Below are 26,161 nucleotides of genomic sequence, written 5' to 3' on the forward strand. Positions count from 1 at the left end.
CGTATGGCCCAAAAAATTATCTTTCTGTCAGCTTTTACGCAAAGGCGAAATTGCGCTCCGTTTACGTTACAGCTTCGTTTGAACGACACCGCGATACACATTTGTCCAAAAAGCAGATTTACGTTCGTCGTTCAATCGCGTTGCAGCTGAAAAATTTTACCGCAATCGGGGCCCAGATAGGCGTATACGCGGTTGAATGCACTGCGCACCTCACTGGAATGCGACTCTCCCTCGTATTCACCCGCACATCTCCCCGCAATCCGTTCGTACCAGAGAGCGTCGATATGACGTCACGGCCGCCAGGTGCGCAGTTAACAGACGTTGTAAATGTAGAGTCTAGACTCTGTATCGCTCCTGCCACACTTGCGTGCTTCATTGTAATAAAATATGGCCATATTTCCGGTTTAGTTACTTCTGATTAACAATTCATATGTATTAGATGCATGCGTTTATAGTGGCACAATGTACAGACAAATCTTGTATGTATTATTTAAGTTCTATGAACCGATGGATTGAAGATAGAAAAGGTAGGAGATTATGTTCTTTTGTGCTCCTTGGACCTTGATGAGTAGGACGTCGAGGCATTTTACCGATTTTGCGCTATAAGCCTATACATTTATCGTCTAAAACGTCGATAAAATTTTATCATGCCGTTCGTCCCAACCCAGCAGCAGTGGATAAGCAATGGATCAGTCGTTGTGGAAATCCGTGCATCCTTTGTCCAGCAGTGGACGGCATTACAACCGGTCCAGTTAACTGCGCACCTGGCTGCAGTGACGTCACATCCACGCTCTGGTACGGACGGGGCAAACGCGGGGAGATGTGCTGATAAGTGCGAGGGAGAGTCGCATTCCAGCGGGGTGCGCAGTTAACTGATTGAAACGAGGGAGTTTTAAGTGATTTTAACTGAAGAGTTTAATTGTAAAGTATAATAATAACACTATGCCCATCTGTCTTACCTTCACTTTCATCTCACATTACTTCTAAACGCGAAACAGAGAAATTTTCTATATTTACATAACAAATAAACTAATTAGTTTTCAGTTTAAAACAAACATATTCCACAAAATTGTGGGTAGCTTTCTAATTAGAAGAATAGCCGTGTAAAAGGCTGTGTCTTGCACATTGATTTAAAATGACCGTATTAAGGACATGGAATAATGAAAAGCCATGTGCGAGTCGGACTCGCGCATGTAGGGTTCTGTACGACGATTTTGTTGTATGGGACCGCTTAGATATTTGTTTTATTTATTAAAATGGATATACAACTAAATATTCTGTCAATATTTGAATCGCGCCTGTTGCTGTTATAAATATCGAGCAAAAACTTGACGTTTGTTGTATGAAAGCCCCCCTTAATTATTTATTTTATTCTGTTTGTCGTATCTGTTGTTGTAGCGGCCAAAGAAATACATCATCAGTGAAAATTTCAACTGACTAGCTATCACGGTTCATGAGATACAGCATGAGATACAGACAGAAGTCTTATTAAGGTCCCGTTTTTATTCTTTGGGTACGGAGCACTAAAAAACTCATTTTTGCAAATAGGCTTTTAAAAAGCACTTTTACACGTCCCAGTATTATTAACCCTACCGCTGCTCCGAAACAATAAATAGGTTAATGCTGAGAAGAAGTAGCGCAAAAAACTCATGCCAGTTTTCACTATCAATCCTTAATTTTTAAATGACCCCTATGGTAACACTTAACAGGATTTTTTAAAGAGGTCACTTAAAAATTAGGGATTGATGTTGAAAACGGGAATAAGTCACTATTGTCAGCCCTAATAATAGGGTTCCGTTTTTCCCCTTCGGATACGGGACCCCAAAAAGCGAAAGTCAAGCTTCCGTGTACGTCCAATACCGTGTGTAGCTGTCAAAGTCAGAGAGTGAAAGAAGAAATGCGCGGGCGTCGATTCGAAGTCCAGTTATGTGGCGAACGCCGCGGAGAGATGACGTACTCTGTGCACAGATTCTAACGTGTTCAAAATATCGCGATTAAAAAGTATGAACGTCAAATAATGGACATAAAAGAAATAATCAAGTGGTTTATACCGTGCTTCCATATTTTGCTAGCGTTATTCGTCAAGATGGACTCGAAATTAACTTTCGTTTATTTGTTTTTATTTATCAATTTGTGCCCCACTTTTGGGGCAAGGGTAAACGTGGGGGTAGATATAAGTGATAGTTTAACTTTAAATGCAACCAAAAATGTAGGTTTAACTGAAAGTTACAATTTCAACCAAAGTGAGGTGATTGAAGAGAAACTGGATGAAACTAAAAGCATCGAGGACACGGCTGTAGGTGAGTTCAATTTCAACACTGAAATAATTCGTGAAAAGAAAAATATTGTAGCGAGTTATGTGTAGTAAAAGATTTTAATGCATGAAATCTACTAACATAAATAATAAAAATACATAGGTATCTATCATAACCTTGTTAATAAGTATGCACCTGTGTATTTTTATTATCTTTTATGTAAGTACATAATTATAATAAAGTTATGTAACAATTGTAAGGAAGCATTAGGTAGAGTTTATGAGTTACTTAACACACACTTTACAATAATACCAGTACATTCTTTGTTTTGTTCTGTAGGTCTGTATGTGATGACACTGATTGTGGATATAGTCAGTTATTCAAGCTGACCCGAAACTCAAGACGTTGTCGTAAAATTTTTCAAAATCTATAATATTCCATAGAAAATGAAGTTTACCCAAAGTTACTAAAGTGCCCAAGATTTTTTCAGATTTTTCCGTTCATAAATAAGAGTAAAAACTTTTCGCGTAACTCCTCGAAAATTTTGTAAAAAATTACCTTCATATTTTTGAAAAAAAAAAAAAAAAAAAAAACATTTTTCTTGCTCTATCAATGAATCTAATTCTAATTCTTGTTATGAATAGCACTTTACACTCAACAAAAAAGTACCTAGGTAATGAGCTTACTTTGTAAAAACCCTTAAAAAAGAGGCTAACCATAGTGACTGAGTTTCTTGCGCTGCTTCTTCTCAGCACTGGCCCATTTATTGTCCCGAAGCAGTGGTAGGGTTAATACTGGGACGTGTAAAAGTGCTTTTTAAAAGTGTTAGTAATTGCTAAAAGTAAAAGGGTTTTAAGAACTTTTTTTGTGAGTTTTATACTTAAGATGGCAAAAAATAAAGAATTAGGTTACCTAACAATTAATTAATTCGCAATAAAATTTAGCACAATTAAAGAATCTGTCCTATTCGTTCGTTTTTTATAATATTTATTTGGCCTGAATCCACAAACCGGTTGCGGTGGACTTTCTCTGATTGTTATGTAGCGAGTCATTCTCGTTCATCGAAATATTCATTCAAGGTCTTTTGGTCTTGACATTGACTGTTCTGTAGTTCATACATATTTCTTCTTTGTTTTGGAAAATTACCTTTTGCCCAAAGATCCATACGCGTGAATCAGAAATCAGCCTGTATCAGAAAGTAGTTTTCAGTATGTAAAAGAATGTCGCAAACATGAGCAATTATATTGATTCTTTGTAGAATGTTTTTATTATCTTTCATCTTTTCAGTACCTTAGCCTAGGTGTGGCCTTGACATGGAATGTTTATACCTAATCAGACAAATCCTCTCTTTCTAGCTATTACTCATATGAAATACCTTACTTAAAATTCTAATGTGACAATAACATCAATCGTAGTTCAAAAATCTTGTTAAAAATCTGTAGGTACCTATTTTTAGGAGACAAAAAAGTTTGGTACTTATGACATTTTGGCCAAATCTACTTGCGAGTCGAATCAAATAGAAAACCTTCTGATTTTGTAAAGCCTATTATTTGGATTAACAAAACTCAAACTAAGAAGACGGGGTTTCCCCATTTCCTACTTTAAAGATCGTAAAATTGTCGCAAAATTAAAACAAAAGTAAAAGATTCATCATCATCATCATCATCATGTCAGCCATAGGACGTCCACTGCTGAACATAGGCCTCCCCTAATGCTTTCCACATTGATCGATTGGTAGCGGCCTGCATCCAGCGCTTCCCTGCTACCTTTACGATGTCGTCGGTCCACCTTGTAGGTGGACGTCCCACGCTGCGCCTTCCGGTACGCGGCCTCCATTCCAGAACCTTGCTGCCCCATCGGCCGTCAGTTCTGCGCACTATGTGCCCTGCCCATTGCCACTTCAGCTTGCTAATCCGTCGGGCTATGTCAGCGACTTTAGTTCGTTTACGGATTTCCTCATTTCTGATTCGATCTCGCAAAGAAACACCAAGCATAGCCCTCTCCATAGCACGCTGTGCAACTTTGAGCTTCTGTATAAGGCCTATAGTGAGAGGCCACGTTTCCGAGCCATAAGTTATCACTGGTAACACACATTGATTGTAGACTTTCGTCTTCAGGCATTGGGGTATTTTGGACGAAAAGATGTTACGTAGTTTCCCGAACGCTGCCCAGCCGAGTTGGATTCGACGATTGACCTCCTTCTCGAAATTGGACCTACCTAGCTGGATCGTTTGTCCGAGGTAGACATACTTGTCGACAATCTCGAGAATTGAGCTCCCAACTGAAACTGGGTAGGGCGCAACATGGATATTCGACATAAGCTTCGTTTTGTCCATGTTCATCCTCAGGCCTACCTGTTGGGAAACTCGATTAAGGTCTTCGAGCATTGTGCCAAGATCTTCCAACGATTCTGCCATGACCACAATATCGTCGGCAAACCGAAGGTGAGTGATGTACTCGCCATTAATGTTTATGCCGAATCCTTTCCATTCCAGGAGCTTGAAAGCGTCCTCCAATGCAGCGGTAAACAGTTTCGGAGATATAACATCTCCCTGCCTAACGCCTCGCTGAAAATTGTCGCAAAATTAAAACAAAAGTAAAAGATTGCAGGTGATTAATATAGTAAACACATTTCTCACCACATTTTAGGTTGGTAATAAAAAAAACTTAAGCATTCTTAGATCAATTGTGAGAATCTAATGTAGAGCTTGAACTTTCCCAAATTCAAATACAGAAACTGTCAATAGGCCAATTTTATTCTTCAGATAAAAGTTTCGATTATTGACAAATCAGCCCTTAATAATTTGCGAATTGTAATAATTATTCATCAAAATTGATCATGTTTATTAACAGAATAACTTGAGCTATTTTCGGGGACTATTCCCATCTCTCGTTCCCACCACTGCAACTCCTGTGTAGCCAGGATCTTACAGCTTGACCGCCAATAAAAACCCAACCAGTGAAGGTCAAACTTTAGCTACTGTCAAATTATTTTTTCCATTTACGCTGTTAATTAATAACCAAGTTAGTACATGGCCAAGTCCTCCGTCCTTAAGTTATTTTATGGCCAGTTAACATCATCTATTTGTATAAATTAATAGTCAACAAGCGGCGAAGTAACCAACGAAGAATATACCAACGCGCAGTAGAGTTCCGTAGTGATATAATTTTTTTTTGGATCTGGTGAAGGTCGCGGGAAGTAGGTACCTGGATGCAAGCGGCGCAGGACCGGTCTTTGTGGAAATCCTTGGGGGAGGCCTTTGTCCAGCAGTGGACGTCTTTCGGCTGAAACGACGACGACGACGACGACGACGATACATTTTTTTTAATTCACAACGAGGCGCTGGATGCAGGCCGCTACCAACCGGTCATTATTCAAATCATTGGGAGAAGCTTATGTTCAGCAGTGGACGTCTTATGGCTGAAATGATGATGATCTACAACGAGGAAGTTGGCGCTATCTCACCTGATGGAAATTTTAAAACGGTTCATCATCATCATCAAGAACATTTTTAATGGTGTAATAAATTTTTGGTTAAAAAAATATCTTTGAAAAGGCATTGTAGCCTTTTAGAGTAGACATAAGAATAAACACCAAAGATTTTCTACTTCTATCTTCGCATTATTAATAATTAACTACATATGCCATTACTTCAATGCATATGCCAAATTGTAGCTTTCAATAAACGAGCACTAAAAGTTTTTGAGTTAGACAGACTGAACTATCTCGCTTTTAAGTTCTTGTTGACTAAGGAACCCTAAAAACTAATTGTGACACACACCTGACCTAAGAGGCGAGTTTGTCAAAAATATTTGCACGTACCTACCTATGCTATTAATGCTAAGTGAGGTCGAACTCGGCAGACGAAAGGTCGCGAGTTCAAGCTATTGTTCAAGTTTTAGAGGCAGTTAAATTTTGCAAATTATTAAATTCAGCTGTTTGACGTTTTGACGTTTTTCCTGAAACCGGTTTGGAAACCGGTTATGACATTACAAATTCAAATTCAAATTATTACTTGGTTTTTTACTAAGGTTCCTGAAAACAAATGAAAAGTTTTATAGTTTAGCTTCTTTTTATAGCGATAATAGAAAGAATGAATGAACAAATACATAAGTAAACATACAAACAAACCACGATAGCCGAACGGTGAAGGGGTCGGACTGGTCGACTCGTGATCCGGGGAACGCGGGTTCGGTCCCCGCTGCCACTCGACTATTGTGGTGAGCTCACTCGTGGTGACACAAGCATATTTAGCTTAGTACGAGGGGCTAACGGGAGTATTAGTAATTTGTGAAATAACAAATTACAATAATCTTTTTCTGAAAAAAAAAAGAGTCACTAATGTTTCTATTGCGAACAATGTCGGTCTTTCAATAAAATATACCAAAAAAGCTAGGAATTCCATATTAATTGACGTATTTTCTTTTTTAGTATCATCAGCTCTACCTCCTATGGGGCCTAATTTATGTGATAGTTCAAACCAAGGAGAGTGTGCTATAGCTAGAGGTATTAGACGTAAGTATATGGTTTGTAGATAGATAGTTACTTATTATGTAACCTACCACCATCGTCTTTCCATCTTTAGTCAAAAACACAAGCCCTATGTATCTGCAGTCAGCGTCAAATAGTTCGTGACCAAAGTGGACCGACGATCTGGTTAAGGTCGCGGGAAGAGCCTGGATGCGGGCAGCGCAGGACCGTGCATTGTGGAAATCCTTGGGGGAGGCCTTTATCCAGCAGTGGACGTCGTTTGGCTGAAACAAACGAACCCAAAGTAGCCAAAAAGTTCGCAAAACGTCTTTGTTATTTGATATAAGGTTGTATTGTCAACTTTTGGGCCACTTCAGGTGTCACGTACTATTTGGCGCTGACTGTTCCTACTCGTACTTACTGTGAGATATCACTTTTTCCCTATTTAAACTTTATTGCACAAAGAAACAGTAGAATTGGCGGAAGCGGAAGCATTTCAATGTCATTTTCGGGTATTATTAGCCAACTCATTCAATTAAAAAAAACTGCTCTTTAAAAATGCGAAAGTAATTATGTCTGTCTGTCACGCTTAAAAACCACTGACCGTTTTAGATGGTTTGAAACAGGATAGTTTTTATCCCGGTTTTTGCGGGACATGCATGTGTAAAAGACTTATCCATGGGTGATCAAAAGACACCAAAGTGTCGTTTAGAGTTCGTTTTGTTCACCTGGGTGATCAAATCCAGGTGATCAAAGTGGAATAGACCGACATTCAAGCGTGTGAAATCTAGAAAAGTTAGTTTTTAAATCGCAAATAAACTTAAAGAAAAGTCAAATAATAGGTAAGTATAAATCATGTTTCTTGTTAAAACATTTTGTATAATTCATTTAATAAACATTAACTAATAAATGTCACTTTAACTTTCGTGAAATAATTTAGGTTTTTTCAAAAGAAATTAATTTTAAACTGCTTTATACATAAATGCATTTGTGAAAGCAAACATTTGGAAATTCGATGCGTGCGCATCATTATAAATAATGTAGAGCGCGTTGACCAAGAGATTATACCTACTTATCTGAGGTTTAGAAAATACTAGACTAGGCTGAGTTACACCATCATACTTTGACTTTAACAAACTTAAAAAATCTGTCAAACTCCATCCAAAAAATACCGGTTATCGTTATAGTTACGGTCAAAGTTCGGTGGTGCAACTCAGCCTTAGACTAAGTATTAAATTAAATGTTGTATTTTTATACTTCAGCATCAGGTAATTTAGCCTCCACTGCAGGAGCACGACCCTCTCTAATTTCATCATCATCATCATCATCATCATCATCTCAGCCTAGGACGTCCACTGCTGAACATAGGCTTCTCCCAATGCTTTCCATGTTGCCCGGATGGTAGCGGCCTGCGTCCAGCGCCTTCCTGCTACCTTTATGATGTCGTCGGTCTCTCTAATTTACCAGAGGCAAATGGAGGATTTGGCCCACTCTTCCCATGCTAGCCAGACTGTTTGAGGAGAACTCATCATTATCATCATTTCAGCCATAGCACGTCCACTGCTGAACAAGACCTCCAATTATCTTCATGGCCTGCGTCCAGCGCCTTCTTACTACCTTTATGATGTCGTCGGTCCACCTTGTGGGTGGACGTCACACGCTGCGTTTTCCGGTACGCGCATTGGAGGCCTGATGTTCGCATATTGTTTTTTAAACATTTTTAGTACTTTCAGTAGTAGGTATCTCTTTTCAGTTGATTTTTTATAAAAAAATAATAAATAATTAAAATTTCGACTACTAGAGCAGCGTTTCAGCGATTAAATTCTGCTTTAGTATTGCTAATAAATTAATAACTTTATCAAAATGGTAATTCAAAATTATCTTTTATTTATTTATTTATTTATTTTATTGGGCTATCAACATGAGATACAGTATTATACACAATTAAAAAATTATAGTAAAGTATTATACAAAATTTTTAATGTTACCGACGTATTTATTACCATTAAAGTCAATTAATCGTAACTTTTTAATTGTAATTGGTTGACAAAAAAGCAACTTGTCTATCGCCGGTGAAAATCTATTATTTTTGCGAAAATTGTAAATGAAGTCCATGTTTTTATTAATGGACAGAAAATGTAAATGCATTTCAAAATAATTGACGCGCTTTCTAAGTAGGAATGTTCGTTTGTTGTAATATAGTGTATTCGATCAGAATTCTACCATTTATAAATATAAAGCAGAAGATTTCTACTCGTACTGGTCTGTCAATTGATTAAAAATGAGTTATTGATTGCAGGTTTATTTATTTGAATGATTGCACAGAAGTACTAAAGGCAAAATTAATGCCGTAATTATGGCATTCTCTCTCAGTCAAATGTTTTATGTAAACAAGCCTACGATAAGCTCTAGCTAACGCTATTATATTAAAGCTAATACATTAAGCAATACATTTTTTTTTCGAAACTTACATTTAAATTTGAATAAAGTTAATGACAAAAGTTACTAATATTTGTTTTAATCTAAACATGAGAAATAACCACCATTGCTACAAGTCGAAAATCCACCATTTTGACAAGTTTTAGTTCGGCACCCAGGCAACCAGGCACCCAGGCTCCCACATTCTCTAACTCAAAATTTTGCTTTTGTCCTTCTGGCTCCCCCCCTCCCCCATCTTTATACCAAAGTTAATCAAAGTTGGTACACCTGATCAAGCATGAAAACATTTCAACAGTTACTTTCCCATTTATATCTTTAGTATAGATTCAGTATTTCCCGGTTGTAACAACATTTATATTGTAGTCTAGTACAAGGCTTTACATTTTTATTCCAAAACAGCGCTTATTCCAACTGTATTTAAGATGCTAATAGTTTAGCTTGATGTACTGTGCCTACATCTATACAGTGTGAGTCACGTTAAAGTGTACATATGAAAATAGATGAAACTAGACCTATTTTTATCGACAAAAAAGAGGTCAAAAAATTTTTGAGATTTTTTTTTAATTTTTTATAGAATTTTTTTTCTTCCAATTACGTATTGTAAAGAAAACGTAATAACTTTTAAACTAAGCGGTATATCCTGATAAAATAAAAACAGTAATAATGCTAAATAACAGGCAATACTAAAAAAATACATAAAATACACAAAAAAGCCAACAAATAATAAACTAAATTATACTATTTGAAAAAAATTTGCTTAAAAATTCGTGTTTTTTTGGTTATTTGATAAATTTCTTCAAAAAATGTCCCTATTACAGGTAGTTTTTATTGTTTTGTATTATACTCTATCGTAATACCTTTGTAAAACCAAAAATTGCATGTCTCTATCCCTATCACAACATTTGCTATGATAGTTTGAACAAAGGCCTACCACAACATTATTCTCCTCTACAGGTAGGGACAATTTTAATATTAACTAAAATGCTTATTTTACTTCGAAATCTTTTGTTTTTACTTGAAATCTAACTTGTCTTTATCAAAATTACAAATCTAGATCCATTTTCAGTTTCGTTGTTAGCGAAGCGTTGAATGGCGCGCCCGGAGAGGCTTAGTTCAAACGATCATAGCAAATGTTGTGATAGGGATAGAGACATGCGATTTTTGGTTTTACAAAGGTAATACGATAGAGAATAATTCAAAGTAATAAAAACCACCTTTTATAGGGGCATTTTTTGGAGAAATTTATCAAATAACCAAAAAAACACGAATTTTTAAGCAGATTTTTTTCAAAAAGTGTCATTTTTTATTATTTGTTGGCATTTTCTGAGTATTTTATGTATTTTTTTAGTATCGTCTGTTATTTAGCATTATTACTGTTTTTATTTTATCAGGATATACCTCTTAGTTTAAAAGTTATTACTTTTCTTTACAATAAGTACTTGAAAGAAAAAAAAATCTATAATTTTTTTTTTTAAAATCTTAAAAAATTTTTGACCACTTTTTTGTCGATAAAAATAGGTCTTTTTTCATCTATTTTCATATGTACACTTTAACGTGACTCACACTGTATACTAATATTATAAAGCTGAAGAGTTTGTTTGTTTTCTTGAACGCGCTAAACTCAGGAACTACTGGTCCGAAAAAAAAATGTTTGTGTTGGATAGCCCTTTTATCGAGCAAGACTTTAGGCTATTAACATGGGTGGCCAATAGAGGAAGCAGTCAAGAAAAATGTTGGAAAAACGGGAAATATTAATATCATCATCATTTCAAGCATAGGACGTCCACTACTGAACATAGGCCTCCCCTAATGATTCCACAATGGCCGGTCGGTGGCGGCCTGCATCCATCCATCCATCCTTCTTGTTACCTTCGGGAAATATTATTCAAACTATTTTCGAACGAAGTCGCGGGCTAGTATAGATATAGTATGCAACGGACGCATCAAGGTCGATGTGCAAACACTATTACGCGAAGTATGTTTATTGGTCGGTTTCTTCGAGAAATCGACGCGTGCGCACAAATTGGGGTAATGTATGGGGTGAAGAAGATTGTTCTAAGTAAATGTCATTCATGACAGATGGTGAAGTGATTAGAAAGTTTTCCTTCTAAAAACCACGGTTTCAAATTCGATTTTTATGCTTTTTAAGAGACCAATCTCTCTTTCACACCATTGCAACTCCTGTATAGCCAGGATCTACAGTTTGGCATCCAATGAAACCCAACCAGTGAAGGTTGTTCCAGTTGTCCCGGGGGAAAGTTAAACTGTCATTGGACCTGCAACGAAATTAATCAGAAGAACATAGGAGGAGTTCGAAGTTAAGGTTCGACTTCCCTCCAGTGTAATATGCAAAGCGGATGACAGGAGTTAAAAAAGGTTTATGTAACCTTTAAGAAAAGATATGCGCTAAAATGTGGGATATAAATTAATGTACCCTTGAACATTTTGCATTGCGGCACTATAAACACTGCGCCTTATTTAGAACTTAATACCACAATGGCGTTTTCTTAAAAGTTAACTTTTTGATCAAGCAGAAAATAATAAGGATGGGTAAAGCAAACTACTTTATAAGTTTCAGTGTTTATTTTTTTTTTAAATACGCAAAATACAAGGAAAAAGTGCGGATTTCGCATGAGGCCCAAAGCACAGAATAATAATAGAACGGCCCAAGCTTAAACATCAGTTATTACAAAAACATATTACATATTCTCCTATCTTATGTCATGACCCACAAACCATTGTCCCGCCCATGCTGCATGGAAGAAACTACCCATTGTGTGGTAAAACAAAGGCAATCAACGGGAAATGCAGCGGTGTCAAGAAACTACTCAATTAAAAAGCTAACAGACGGTGTTCAATAAGAGATAGTAAATAATATGTTATAGTATTTTAAGTATAGTTCTTGCAACTCACGAAGGCGAGTGAGCTTTACTTGTGTGTGTACATGTACATGCACATAACGGTAGTGTAATGACTGTCAAAAAATTTGAAAAACGAACAGTAGAGAGAGACCTCATTACAAATAATGACTGAGTTTCTTGCGCTGCTTCTTCTCAGCACTGGCCCATGTATTGCATTTATTGTCTCGAAGCAGTGGTAGGGTTAGTTCTGGGACGTGTGAGAGTGCTTTTTAGGAGCTTTTTTGCATAAATAAACAATTTGAATTTGAATTCTTTACTTATCTGTTTTGTGCATCATATTGACGCTTATGGAGATGATGATGAAGATGGAGATACAAAAAAAAGCTGTAACACTTACCCATGTTCGCAAATAAAAATGATTTGATTTGATTAATCAATAACATTCCAATTTTCTTTCATAGGCAAAAAGCCTTCCGTATAGAAAAGTTCTTTAAACAACAATCCAGTCTATCAAATAGAAACTAAGAATTTCATCATGAAACTGATGTGAATTCCGTTTTAAATAATAATCATAAAATATCCTAATAACTTCGAGGTTTTCCTATAAGTAGAGATTTTGGTTGCGGTCAATCAAAGTACGCGCGGGGTTTTTCTCAAATGAAAGTTTTAGCGTCATTCTGTCAGTGCTTATTTCTAAGAATATTTAAAATTATGGTCGCTGCATAATTTTTCTGACAAACAAAATGGGTGGTAAACACTATATGCAAATAACTACCATAAATAAGTATTTTTGGTTTTTCTTTCCTTTTGCAAAACAATCTGTCATGTGCCAAACTGACAAGCTATGCTTTCGAAAATCGCAAAATTTCGAATTCGTCAATTTTGTCATTTGTTTCGTGGTGTCAAATTATCTTTTACCTTTCTAATATTTGCGTACGCGCATCTTAAATAAGTAGGTGCATTCATTAACTGTGTAGTTATGACAGAATAGAATATGACCCCATACTTCCCATGGATGTCGTAAGACTCTCATCATTTCAGCCATAGGACGTCCACTGCTGAACATATGCCTTCCCCAATGACTTCCACATCGCACGGTTGGTAGTGGCCTGCATCCAGCGCCTTCCTGCTACCTTTATCAGGTCGTCGGTCCACCCACCTTATGGGTGAACCACTCCACTCCAGAACCTTGCTGCCCCATCGGCCGTCAGTTCTGCGTACCCATTGCCACTTCAGCTTGCTAATCCGTCGGGCTGTCATTGACTTTAGTTCGTTTACGTATCTCCTCATTTCTGATTTGATCTCGTAAAGAAACACCGAGCATAGCCCTTTCCATAGCACGCTGTGCAACTTTGAGCTTCTTTATGAGGCCTATGGTGAGAGGCGACAAGGGACAATTATGAACATTAGGCCTCCCCAACCCGTCTGGCCAGCGTGGGGAGTGCAGGCCAAATCCTCCATTTGCTTGTAAATTAGAGAGAGTCGTGCTCCTGCAGTGGAGACTAAATGACCTGATGATGATGAATAATAAACAGGTTATTTGGGTAAATTGTTGCGCAACAAATCGTTTATTTACAGAAGAAGCATTGAAGGCAATATACAAGGTGAAGTGATGTTTACGCAGGATGTTTTTAAGGTTAAAGCAGGCCTTAAATGTTCAAACATACCGGTCAAACAATATTGTTGATTGTCATTCGGTACCTATTCTGTAGCTATTTATTTAACCAAAAATTTGATTGCTAATATAAAAATGTACCTACAAAAGATAAAAGGCTTGATACTATATTGGTGGTATTCACTCTCAGTAAACCTTTAGGCCAAACCGAAATTAGAAAAATGTACCTAATTGGCATCTCCTTGAAGTCTTGATATGGGCTGGAGGTCCTGGGTTCGATTCCTCGATAGGTCAAATTGAATTACTCTTTTTGTAATTAAAATATAACAGACCAATACAAACAGATATGAGTGTTAATAAACACAAGTATGTAATCATGCGGTGATCGAATCCGCGACCTCTCAAACTCCAACTATTACTCCGACACTGGATAACCTCTTTTCATAATAACGAACCAAAAAACCGTCTTTAAACTGTTTTTATTTGAACCCAATTCATTGCACTCGAGTGTACGTAACTGTAGAGTCGTTGACACTTCCATTGTGTTGCCATAAAAACGCTCGCGTGACTTATTGTGTAAATAATCAATCATTTGTACTACCAGTTCGCGCTAAGTTTGTCGGTCCGTGGAATGCGCGTCCCCTCCCCCAACCGCGATTAAACGCAATTAGTTAGTGATTAAACGCAATAATGTGTCTTATTTTACGCAAATACACAATTTTTATCAATGATAATAAATAAAAAATATTTTAAATATAGTTTGTTAAAGTTATAGAGGCTTCCCTTCGAGTGACGTTGCCAGCGGCAAACTTAAAGCACGGATAGTACAGGACAGTAGATCAAACTAAGCACTAAGCGTCTTGTGGAGTTGTGTTAGATGTTATTTTGTAGCAAAAAATAATTATGAGCTGTTAACTTTACTAACTTAAAAGTCAGTTCACTTCACACTATAAGTACTTTTTACGAAGTTTATTGCACTTATGAGGTATAAACGCTCCGTGGTCGTAAGAGGCGACTAAGGGACAAATATGCGAACATCAGGCCTCCCCAACCCGTCTGGCCAGCGTGGGGAGTGTAGGACAAATCCTCCATTTGTCTCTGGTCAATTAGAGAGGGTCGTGCTCCTGCAGTGGAGACTAGGTATGACTTGGTGATGATGATAAGTTAAAAAACTTAACAGCCGATTGGCGTGGTGGTTAATATGGACTACAAACTCTAACAGCGGTTGCCGCTTCGAATCCCGCCGAGGGCTTTTTAATGCTGGCCTCATACGGTGCGGTGCATGGTCACTGACTGACTCGCTCATCACGGAATCTCAGAAACTACAAGTGCTAGGAGTTTAAAATTTTGCATGGGGGTTCTTTTTAGAACGTAGGTGCTCACTAAGACGGGATTTTGCAAAATTCAACCCCTAAGGGGCAAAACGGGGTCCACGCGTACGAAGTCGCGGGCAGCCGCTAGTCTAAAATATAAACAAGACTTTGGCATTTTTTTCTTGACACAGTCTAAATAACACTTTCTACAGCTATTTAGTTAATTGAATTATTTATATGTACCTAGATAATACATATTTTCCAAATGTTATCTAGGCATATAATTGGATCTCACCTGTCACGCGTGCGCGCGCGAAAGTGAGGCGTCACGCAACACGTGGTCAAGTAAAAGTTCATTGCCGTGAAGTAATACACGAATTTCACTAACGTGATAACATAGAGTTAATATCCCCGACGTAACAGTGTGTGACAAAAAGACCCAGTTTTTTGATACGTAGTTAACTGAACCAGTGCCAGTGGTAAAACTTTACTTCTTCTTGTCGACAACAAACCTACACAGTGTCAGCCCAAAACTAGAATACAAGAGTGGCGTTGTCAATAGCATTCATCAAATCTTCCTGCGCTGCGTGCAGTTGTTTTGGCATGAAGGACACGACTTTACTAATGATAGATTAGTTTATGATAGATTAGTTAGATATGTATTAACAAAATGTAAAGTCTATACTAAATGTCAAGCTAGCCATCTTCAAAAAACAGATTTTGTTTTTATTTTAACCACATGTCGGTTATTTTAACTGGATCCAAAAACTGGATTCTGGCGACAAAATTTATTGCTATCGACTTTAGCTGAGTTGCACCAGCTCACTTTAACCGTAATTTAACAATCACCGGTGTTTTTTGTATGGAATTTGACATATTTTTGACGTTTGTTAAAGTAAAAGTAAGATGGTGCAACTCGGCAGATTTAGCAAAATACCAATATCAGAGAATATACTCAGAATTATGTATTAGGTATAACACGCGGTTAACCGTTCGTCGTCCCAAATGCACCGGGACCGGTTAGTCCAGTCAGATCGAACGGTCATAGGTCTGCCTAAATAACTGACATTTTGTGCTAACATTGATAAAGTAAGTAGGTACAAACCTAGTCGAAAAATCTGGCTTCCTCAATTAGATTTCAGATACAGAATACCTAAGTAGGCCTACTTTACAAGTGTTTGGAGTTTTGGAAGCGAAAGGTTGGTGGAATTTATTAAACAACGTGCCTTCGCAAACAATGAAGTAAAAGTAGGAACCAAAGGAAGAATAAAATATTGAGCAGGTAGGTACACTACTTATTGAACTTCCTCGAGCATTGAATTTTGTACTTTAAAACTTTTCATGAAACGGAAAGTCAAGAAATCATTAAGTTAATAAAGCCATATTTTGCCAGTTAAACAAGAATAATGGTCTTTAAAATAACATATAACCATCTAAACTTAAAAAATATCTCTAGTTAAATGTGCCTGTTATGTTACTCAACAAAATGACAACCGGACGTGGTTGCATCACACGTCTAAATTACGGAAACCATCAGAAAAGAAACCACAAGCTGTTACAATTTTATGGATAGACGCGAAGAATGTTGCCGAGTCACCACTTACGACGGTGTGATGATTGTGGTTTTACATGCAAACATGACAATAAAACGATTTAACGTACGCTTGAATGAAATTAACAAGTTTTGCAAAAAAATCAAGACTATTGAATTTGTACCTACCTAATAGTCATCATACCTAGCATTTGTAATGATTATTCGATCGATTCAACTTCACGATTGCTTATAATCTTCTTTTACTTATTCTTACTTATATCCGTTTGACTCTAGACAACGCTCTACTTCTGTTTTAGTAACAAACTAGACGAGTTGCTCACTGGAAAACCTATCACTGACACTGAACACCCTTTGGACACCAGTGGCGGATTTACCAATAGGCCAAGTAGGCCAGTGCCTAGGGCGGCAGATTTAGAGGGGCGGCAAATTTAGCAAATTTTTTTTACAGGAAAAAAAAATAATTATACGGTACTTATGTGATCGTGAATTTTAAAACATTCTAATAGCGTATCAATAAAAATAAAAAATAAAAACTCTTAAGTAACACAGGATCTTCGGAGCCTAGCACGAGCACCATCTCTCCTCCACAACTTCGTGTATATTGTTTTACAGGGTAGCCCAGAAGAAAATACACTTTTGAAAATTCAAGGAAACGAAAACTGTACATTTTTGTAGAACTTAAGCTATTGCAATTTAAAGGAAATTTAGTGCGATTTATTTTAAAATTTACTATCTTTTATAAATTTTATCGTACATGTGATTCCCTTGAGGTTTACAACATTCGGTCAACATACATCAACATTTTGGAAAACATTCGTAAGCGCTGATGCACACGACGAAATTATGCTTTGTTGGCGCGGTGGCGGCGCGGCGGCGGTTTTACTTGGTGCGTATGAACAGTGTAGCGGCGCACTATGGAGCGAAATTGCGATTTATGGACATAGCGATTTTTTTCACAATTTCTATTTGAAAAAAATACCTATCGATAGGTTACGTTATTCTGATGAATAAATGCTGCACAAGTTTTTCTCTAAAACCAATAGTTTAACTGGAAAAAAATATTTTCCATTTTCGTTGTATGGAATGAAACATAAAGTGGTCGATTTCGACTAAGCCTTGACAGATCTTGCTTTGAAACTACTTGAGCCTTGTTCTATGGCTTGTTGACTGTAATCCTACGCTATCAGCGCGCATCCAAAGTTGCCCGTTCACAAGTTATGAGATACTGAAAAATTAAAAAAAAGTAAGTAAAAGTGACTTTTTTTTGGAATGTCTTTAAAGATTTAACAAAAATATAAAGATTTTATACGTTAATAATGTAAATTAACCTTAAATTACGGCTAAAAACACATTTTAATAAACTTAAAAGGAATTAAATCAGCGATTTTTTTTTCACAATTTCTGTTTAAAAAAAAACATATCGATAGGGTATGTTATTCTGATGAATAAATATTACGAACGTTTTTCTCTAAAACCAATAGTTTGGCTGGAAAAAAATATTTTCCATTTTCGTTGTATGGAATGAAACATAAAGTGGTCGATTTCGACTAAGCCTTAACAGATTTTGCTTTGAAACTACTTGAGCCTTGTTCTATGGCTTGTTGACTATAATCCTGCACTAACAGCGCGCGCCCAAAGTTGCCCGTTCAGAAGTTATGAGGTTCCAAAAAATGAAAATTAAAGTAAGTAAAAGTATCTTTTTTTGGGTATAAATCTTTAAAGATTCAACTAAAACATGAAAATTATATACTTTAGTAATGTAATTAACCTTTCTCTTGTCGTCTTATCTAAAGAAAAGTCAATTTTACTTACTTTACTTTTCATTTTTCGGAACCTCATAACTTCTGAACGGGCAACTTTGTGCGCGCGCTGTTAGTCTAGGATTACAGTCAACAAGCCATAGAACAAGGCTCAAGTAGTTTCAAAGCAAAATCTGTCAAGGCTTAGTCGAAATCGACCACTATGTTTCATTCCATACAACGAAAATGGAAAATATTTTTTTCCAGCCAAACTATTGGTTTTAGAGAAAAACGTTCGTAATATTTATTCATCAGAATAACATACCCTATCGACAGGTTTTTTTTTAAACAGAAATTGTGAAAAAAAAATCGGTGATTTAATTCCTTTTAAGTTTATTAAAATGTGTTTTTAGCAGTAATTTAAGGTTAATTTACATTATTAACGTATAAAATCTTTATATTTTTGTTAAATCTTTAAAGATATTACAAAAAAAAGTCACTTTTACTTACTTTTTTTTAATTTTTCAGAACCTCATAACTTGTGAACGGGCAACTTTGGATGCGCGCTGATAGCGTAGGATTACAGTCAACAAGCCATAGAACAAGGCTCAAGTAGTTTCAAAGCAAGATCTGTCAAGGCTTAGTCGAAATCGACCACTTTATGTTTCATTCCATACAACGAAAATGGAAAATATTTTTTTCCAGTCAAACTATTGGTTTTAGAGAAAAACTTGTGCAGCATTTATTCATCAGAACAACGTAACCTATCGATAGGTATTTTTTTCAAATAGAAATTGTAAAAAAAATCGCTATGTCCATAAATCGCAATTTCGCTCCATAGTGCGGCGCGGCGACGGCGCGGCGGCGGCGCGGTGGCAGCGTCGTGTGCAGGAGCCCTTAGAGTTACCTCAAAATGGATTCAGGATGGATGAATGCTATAGAGTTTTTGGATTATTAGAGTATACTCTGCTCATAAGGTAACCTCTCAAAAAGAAGTCTGCTGGAATGAGATTAGCGCTTCTTAGAGGCAGTGAGATATTTTCACCACTGCTTAATTGGTTTGTTGCATTGAAAGGATGATTAATTTTTGAGAGCGCTATACTGGTAGGCTGAAAAGCTTTTTGATTTCAAAGCTGCAAGATTTGCAAGGTTATGACCGGAGCACTTCGTTTCATCAAGATGGGGCTACGTGTCAAACTTTAACTGAGAGCATTTACTTAGATGGTAAGAGACATGTTCCCACAAAAAAATAATTTCAGGCAGTTGTGACATCTCCTGGTCACCAGGAAGCCCTGATCTCACTCCAGAAAATTATTTTTTGTGGTGTTACATTAAAAATAGAGTATACTTTTATAATCCAACAACCATGCAGCAACTGAAGCTGAGCATTCGGCAAAAAACTGAAAATAGGTTTCAAAGTAATTCTGACGAACGCATTCCAAGATTTTGATGTATGTTGATCGAATGTTGTAAGCGTCAAGGAAATCTCCTGGGCGATGTAATTTAATAAAGGTAAATTTAAAAATAAATTGCATTAAATTTTCTTTAAATTGCAATAGTTAAAGTTCTATAAAAATGTAGGTACAGTTTTCGTTTCCTTGAATTTTCAAGTTTATTTTCTTCTGGGCCACCCTGTATTACCAAGCCTTGGTCTTTCTGTTTGCCTTTAAGTAGTTCTTAGCTAATTATACTGGATATAGCACTTCGCATGGCTCTGTGCACATTCAGGTGAGAAGCTTTTCTTGCTTAAAACGGGTTAAAAACTATCTACGATCTACTTTAAGTCAAGAAAAGCTTATAGGCCAGTAGAATTAAACACAAAAATGAATTAAATCGGAAATAATTCCTACTAAAGATTTTGCTGCTTTAATGGCTTCATTAGTTGCCCATAAAGACTCTCCTAGGTTTTCGACTTCGACGGAGTTGTGCTTAAGTGGTGGGGGCCCCCGAAAGGGGCGCTTTTTCGGTTTTCCGGTTATACCGCGTAAAGGACTTACCCTATCGAAAAGTGGTCTTCCTGACGGTTTCTGGCCTATTAATGCTTTATCTCTTTTGTGCATAGAGTCAGAACTTATGAAAAAGATTTCATACGTCGATATAATTAATGATTTTGCAAATTTAAAATCTTGCAAGAAAATAATGTATATTAACTTATTTGATCTCATTGTCTGTCACCATTAACTGAATTGTTAACATGTTATATTTTAATAGAAATTGTTTGTATTGTTTTTAAACTGTTTAGTCCAATAAAAAATATTTACCAAAAACAATGTTTACTGACCACACATTATTTTGTCTGTGTTCATATAGTGTAGGTATTTTTAAGTCATGCCTTTGCCCACCTTAGGATTAGTACATACTGCTGTTTTTAGGTCAACATTAAACTCTTTATTACATAGCGGGTTGCAATAATAATCTAGTAACTGACAGAAATATCATTAACCTTTTTTGTCTACGTAAAACGCAGGCAACACTTTTTTGTATACGTAAAAGGCAACAGGGGTGACCAGTCACCCCACAAATACAATTTTAAATAAAATAGCCTTGTAATGAAAAATCAAACTTATTAATGATATGATCTATTACTTTGTTTCATTATAAAACTAAAAATGCTTTCATTTAACAGTTTATGTATTTTTGATAAATTAATTTTAAACATTAAGCACAGTTAAAGCAAATATCTTTGCGATGTTCAGGGCATGAGGGTAGTTGACATTTTATACGAGATGTCATAACTTTTTTGTCCAGTTTTCTTTGATACAGAGCACTCACCTTGCCTGCTTCTGTAACTTTGCTGAAGGTGCACCCTCTGGAGGTCCCTAGTTCATATTTAGAATGTCATGTGTAATTGCTCTATAATACTCGCATCTCTCGCAAGAGTTATTATATTTCGTCGTGGTGTTTGACTCCTAGGTAATAGAACCAAGAAGACCAAACATGTCCGTTCTTACGTAGTAGCACATTTTGATTCAATTGTGCTAGTAGGACGTCATCGTCGTAACAATTTTCGCTATTGGGAATAAAGTCTTCCTCCTCCGACTGAACTGAGATATTGTCTTCAATTTTGGAAATCTTATTATCATCTGATCAGAGCGTTTATCATAGAAATTGACATCAGCAAATCCATGAAAGTATTTTTCGATTTTACCATCCCAAAACAAAGCCATTTTTACTCCAAAACCAACCGTTTACTTTAGCAACACGAAAAAATAAAATATACGTAAAGGGCAACAGGGGTGATGAGTCACCCCAGCAGTGTCAGAATATCAAAAACATTTACCTAACGCGATATGTTCACACATGCGACTGATAGCTCTCCCTCCAATTAGAGAATAGACCAAACGACAGAAAGACACAACATCAGCAACTAAAAGTATGAAGACTTTTTTGAACTGGTGGGGTGACCAGTCACCCCTGTTGCCTTCCGAAGGTTAAGTTCACAATCATACTAATAACGGGATTAAACTAACGTATTGAATTTCAAAAGTCAGTAGGTAGGGGCGGCAAAAATTGAATGGCCTACTAGCGGCAAATTTGTAAATCCGCCACTGTTGGACACGATTTATCTATAGTCTTTAAGCACTAGGATCAGTTTCTGAGTTGAGATTTTTGGCTTGAGCGTGCTTCAGCTTGAGCACGCCCAGGCAGGAAATCTTTATTCAGAAACGGGGCCCAAAGTACCTACCTATTTAAGGTTTTGAGACTTAGCTTTGAACAAGTAGCTACCAAGCCTTCAGCCAGTAATTCTAATTTGTCATCACGTCTTCCAAGGAAGTCTAAATGTGTATATTTGAAAGACCAGACAAAAAAGCGCTTTTTAAAAGCCTCTTTTCAGAAAATCCCTAAGGCTTTTATGAATTTTCAAACTATGTCTTCCAGGAAGAACCTTCGGCCGTCCCTTCAAGAAGATGATGGCTGGCCTGCTGCCGATCATCTTCCAGATCGGAGCCGCCTCCACTTGGGCGGTCATCGCCACGCTGGTGGGTGTCAAGACGCTCTTCGTTACCCTGGTGATACTCAAGCTGCTGCTCGTAGCTGGCGCTGCTAAGGTAATGAAACAACTTTGAATCCCGTTTAGTCTATTAAATAAATAATAAGTAGGTATAAGGTAAGTACTAAGTAGTACTGGATGCGGGCAGCGCAGGACCGTTCATTATGGAAAACCTTGGGGGAGGCCTTTGTCCAGCAGTGGACGTCATTTGGCTGAAACGAATGAACTAAGTAGTTACTTCACTGTGGTACTACTACCTACCTACTACATACTTAGGTTTTTTATCCATAACGAGCAAGCTCTTGCCCCGCATCTCGATTGATGAAAAGTAATGATCAGGTTGAAGGTGGAAGCGTCGAGCTTCACCTGGAATCCTTAACCAAAGAGACACTGACTCTCTTACCTCCAACTGCTGGAAAACAACTGTAAAACTGCCGTCAAACTTTTTTATAAAATCGATCAAAACAATGACGGTCTACCACTCGATGGACAGACGATGTAAGGTTGCGTGAAGCACCTGGATGCAGACAGCACAGGACCAGTTGTGGAAATCTTTGGGAGAAACCTTTATCTAAGCATAAAGCTCATCTGAAATGATAAGTAGTCGTAGGATGTGCGCCGCGATAAGCGGTTATCACGCCATTTTATCGATTTTACCCATTCATTTTGACGTCGATAAATTATATCACGGCGCGCATCTTAGCCCTTCTGAATTTCTTTTAACCCTTCTTTTTGGGTTTAGACACAGAGCCGATATCAAATCAGAAATTATCGTCACAACTGCATCTTACGTAGGCGTTACACTCTTGCCAGTCGTCGCTTGCTCAAACAGAGCGAGCCACAGTCTGGGGCGGAGCCGCGAAAGAATGTCTAGGCCGTCTAGCTCGGACAATAACTCGCAGCTCCGTCCCAAAGACTTCGGGAGGACACCGTCAGGTTTTAGTGAGTAGGCCCTGCCCATCTGGCAGGGAGGGGCCAGTGGGTATGCAATTTCATGCATTTCCTGAAGAAAAAAAAGTCGTTACACTCTTATCTTAAGTAACACAAGCTGTGTAACACTGTTCACGTCATTTAGGTACTAATCTATGTTACGAGAACTGCTAACTGACGATAACACAGATTAGCACTTTATGTTACGTTACATAGAGAAAGTAACTTTCTAAGGTTCTATGAGGAAAAAGGATGTAGTATTATCGCCATAGGTAAGAGAAGGACAAAAATAAGGTGTGGTTTTGATGACCACATCGAAGAAAGTTGTAATATCTAGGTATTTAGAGAACATTTTTAGAAATATAATTTGCATTACTACAGATGAAGAAATTAAGGGTTGAAAATAATTTGTATTGTAGATTTTTGGAAATACCTACCATAGCTTTAAGACCGTCTAAATTGTGCCGTCTCTTTGGTATAGGTCTTTCTTTCTATCTTGTTTTTAGTGGTGTACAATAATTAACTTTTATCTATCTAATTTGTCTTTTTCATTCCAGGCTGGAGCTCTATTCGCCAGCAAAGGTCATCACCAAGGACAAGGGTGGCAGCCACATCAGAAAGAAATACATCTGCACATCCACAACGGCCAGTATGGGCCGCACCCTACGGGTCATGAGGAACATGCTCGTAAGATTCATAAAATATAATAATAATTACTATCTCATTTTACAAGAGAAAAAATTAAAAATTATTGGCTTATGGGCTAACACTGCCATCTAGCGGTTGGTAGCGGCAGTAAAATTTGTGAGAAAGCATGCTTTTTAACAACGTAGTTCTAATTATTAAATACAGATGTCACTAAACTCCAAAACTGCGTTATTATTCCGCCATCTATCGGCTAGTAGCAGTACTAACTCATACCATTGACTACTTAGTTTATTTTTTTGGTAATAGATGTCGTTACTTGCTACCGTGCTGCCATCTATCGGTTATGAGTGACACTAATCAGTTTTGGATTGTTGTCACCAGATGTCACTGCTCAACTTGTGAAGGTGTCGGTCTTGAAAATTGTTTTAAATATACTTTTCTTTGTTACAGAAACGTGGAGCAGAAATGAAGTTGTTGATCCAAACGGCGCCAAGAACCCCTACAACATTGTTCTAGAACCTTACGGTCCTCAAACACTCAGCACGCCTTACGGAAAGTACGTTAAGGTTGAATAAAAACTTTAATTTTAAGATTATTTATTTTACATAACTTTAACACGTAGAGGAAAATTTTTCACATTTCCTTATAAGGTTTAACTTCTAAAGACTTAACTTATTGACTATTTGGGATTGGAATTCAATACTTAATCATAAAATTACACGGACAGAACTACTCAAGACTCTAACAATCCTATTTCTACGCGAAACAACAGGCAGCAGATGGAGAAGGCTCATTATGGAGTTGAGTAAGGAAGAGGTCACAATCCTCAACTCGATGGACCGACTAGCGACTATGGGACCACAGAATATATCGGTGCTACTTTGCGTTCTTGCCATATTTCCAATGACGGTTTTCGCGAATGAAAGATCCGCTAGATGGCGGGACGTGGATGTGGGGTCTGACTGCTGCGTGATTGGTGGATTTTGACATATTATCTGTCAATGTCATGTCAAAAATAACCAATCATGCAGCATTTGGACCTCGCGTCTACGTATTGCCATCTGGCGGATTTTTCATTCGCGAAAACCCTCATCGCGCCTGTTGAACGTGCGAGACAAAATTGGTTTATTCCAATTTGTACTGCAAAATCAAATTTACTAAAAACTTAGTGTGCTTTTTATATGGGAATCTCTTGTTCATCTAAAATACTTAATAGGTATTGTTTGCTACTTTTATCTCTGTGAATATGACAAGGATGCAAAGTAACACCGTGTACTAAGGGACTATGGACTATGACTTAAATAGGTACTCGTATCTACAAGAATTAATGCTTGTTAAAGATTGTTTTAGTTGAATCTGCAACGAATTTCACTTTAGTATTGACTATTCATTTGTTCCTTACTTCGGTTCAGTTCTTTCTTACAATTTATTGTTTTATTTTCCGTCCAGTGTAAATCTTCTAATAAATTATTAACTTACCTATTTAAAGCTGTATGTATTTAGAATTATCTTATTTAAGTATGTAATTACGTATTTCCTACATTTCAGTCGGATAATGAAAATGTTAACCACGCTTTTTGTAATTATTTAAAATGGGACTATAACTTATTTAATGATTAAGATGTCATATAAATGATACTGTTTTATTTATTGTGTACATATTGTTATAATGGTTAGCTTTCTCGTTAATCGACTACTTGAAAGGCTTTTTATATTTTAACCTACTTAGTAATTATATTAATATTAATTTATTTAATTAAGCAATAAAAAGTTCACCAATAGCACCATCGTCACTGTAGTGTTAAGATTTTAGTATATTTTGAATGCAGTGTTGGCAATGTTAATATTTATTTGTTGAATGCAAGCTTGGCTGTAATAAATAAAGTATTACTAGCGACTACATACTTTCCTACAATATGTGTATTACATGTATTTTTTATTTTAAGCCCTCTTACCAAAGCTATAAAGGAAAATTAGGTTCCACAAAAAAAAAAAATTGGATTGATTAAAGCCCGTTTTCACCATCAATCCCTAATTTTTAAGTGTCCCCTATGTAAACAAAATTCCTGTTATTTGTTACCATAGGGGTCACTTAAAAATTAAGGATTGAAGGTGAAAACGAGCATCAGTCTCGCATCCCTCGAGGCACTAAAATTACTACTTAAAGCTGTTTAAGTAGGTATTGTATCCGCTACAGTTTGTTTACGGTCTGCTTAGTGTGGACTGTGGAGGTAGGAAAGAAAGAAAGAAAGAAAAAATGTTTTACCAAGTAATACGAATAAATAATACAAAAATTAGAATCTTTACACTCTATTGAAAATGAAAAATCTTTATTCAATTCAGA

At 36.8% G+C, this 26,161-nt stretch overlaps 1 protein-coding gene across 3 annotated transcripts; it reads left to right on the plus strand.

The window, feature by feature from the left end:
* The first annotated feature begins 1,907 nt into the window (after positions 1–1,907).
* LOC135084933 (uncharacterized) lies at positions 1,908–25,732 on the plus strand. Of its 3 annotated transcripts, none has more exons than XM_063979689.1 (6): positions 1,908–2,300; positions 6,688–6,771; positions 22,128–22,297; positions 23,727–23,856; positions 24,268–24,373; positions 24,545–25,732. In XM_063979689.1, the coding sequence occupies exons 1-6, from the start codon at positions 2,018–2,020 to the stop codon at positions 24,624–24,626; spliced, it is 855 nt and encodes a 284-aa protein (XP_063835759.1). In that variant the 5' UTR covers positions 1,908–2,017; the 3' UTR covers positions 24,627–25,732. The 3 variants fall into 3 exon arrangements, with proteins under 3 accessions (XP_063835759.1, XP_063835760.1, XP_063835761.1); XM_063979690.1 differs by having other exon boundaries at positions 24,590–25,732; XM_063979691.1 differs by lacking the exon at positions 6,688–6,771 and having other exon boundaries at positions 1,910–2,300.
* Positions 25,733–26,161: the final 429 nt, after the last annotated feature.

The sequence above is a fragment of the Ostrinia nubilalis genome, chromosome 27 (genome assembly GCF_963855985.1).
Source record: "Ostrinia nubilalis chromosome 27, ilOstNubi1.1, whole genome shotgun sequence".
Taxonomy (NCBI): Eukaryota; Metazoa; Arthropoda; class Insecta; order Lepidoptera; family Crambidae; genus Ostrinia; species Ostrinia nubilalis.

Excerpts from the sequence above, each read along its gene's own strand:
- LOC135084933 (XM_063979689.1), top strand. The coding sequence starts at position 2,018 with ATGGACATAAAAGAAATAATCAAGTGGTTTATACCGTGCTTCCATATT. Across the intron at positions 22,298-23,726 it reads TCGTAGCTGGCGCTGCTAAG|GCTGGAGCTCTATTCGCCAG; the intron begins GTAATGAAACAA and ends TTTTCATTCCAG. Across the intron at positions 24,374-24,544 it reads CTCAGCACGCCTTACGGAAA|AACTACTCAAGACTCTAACA; the intron begins GTACGTTAAGGT and ends TTACACGGACAG.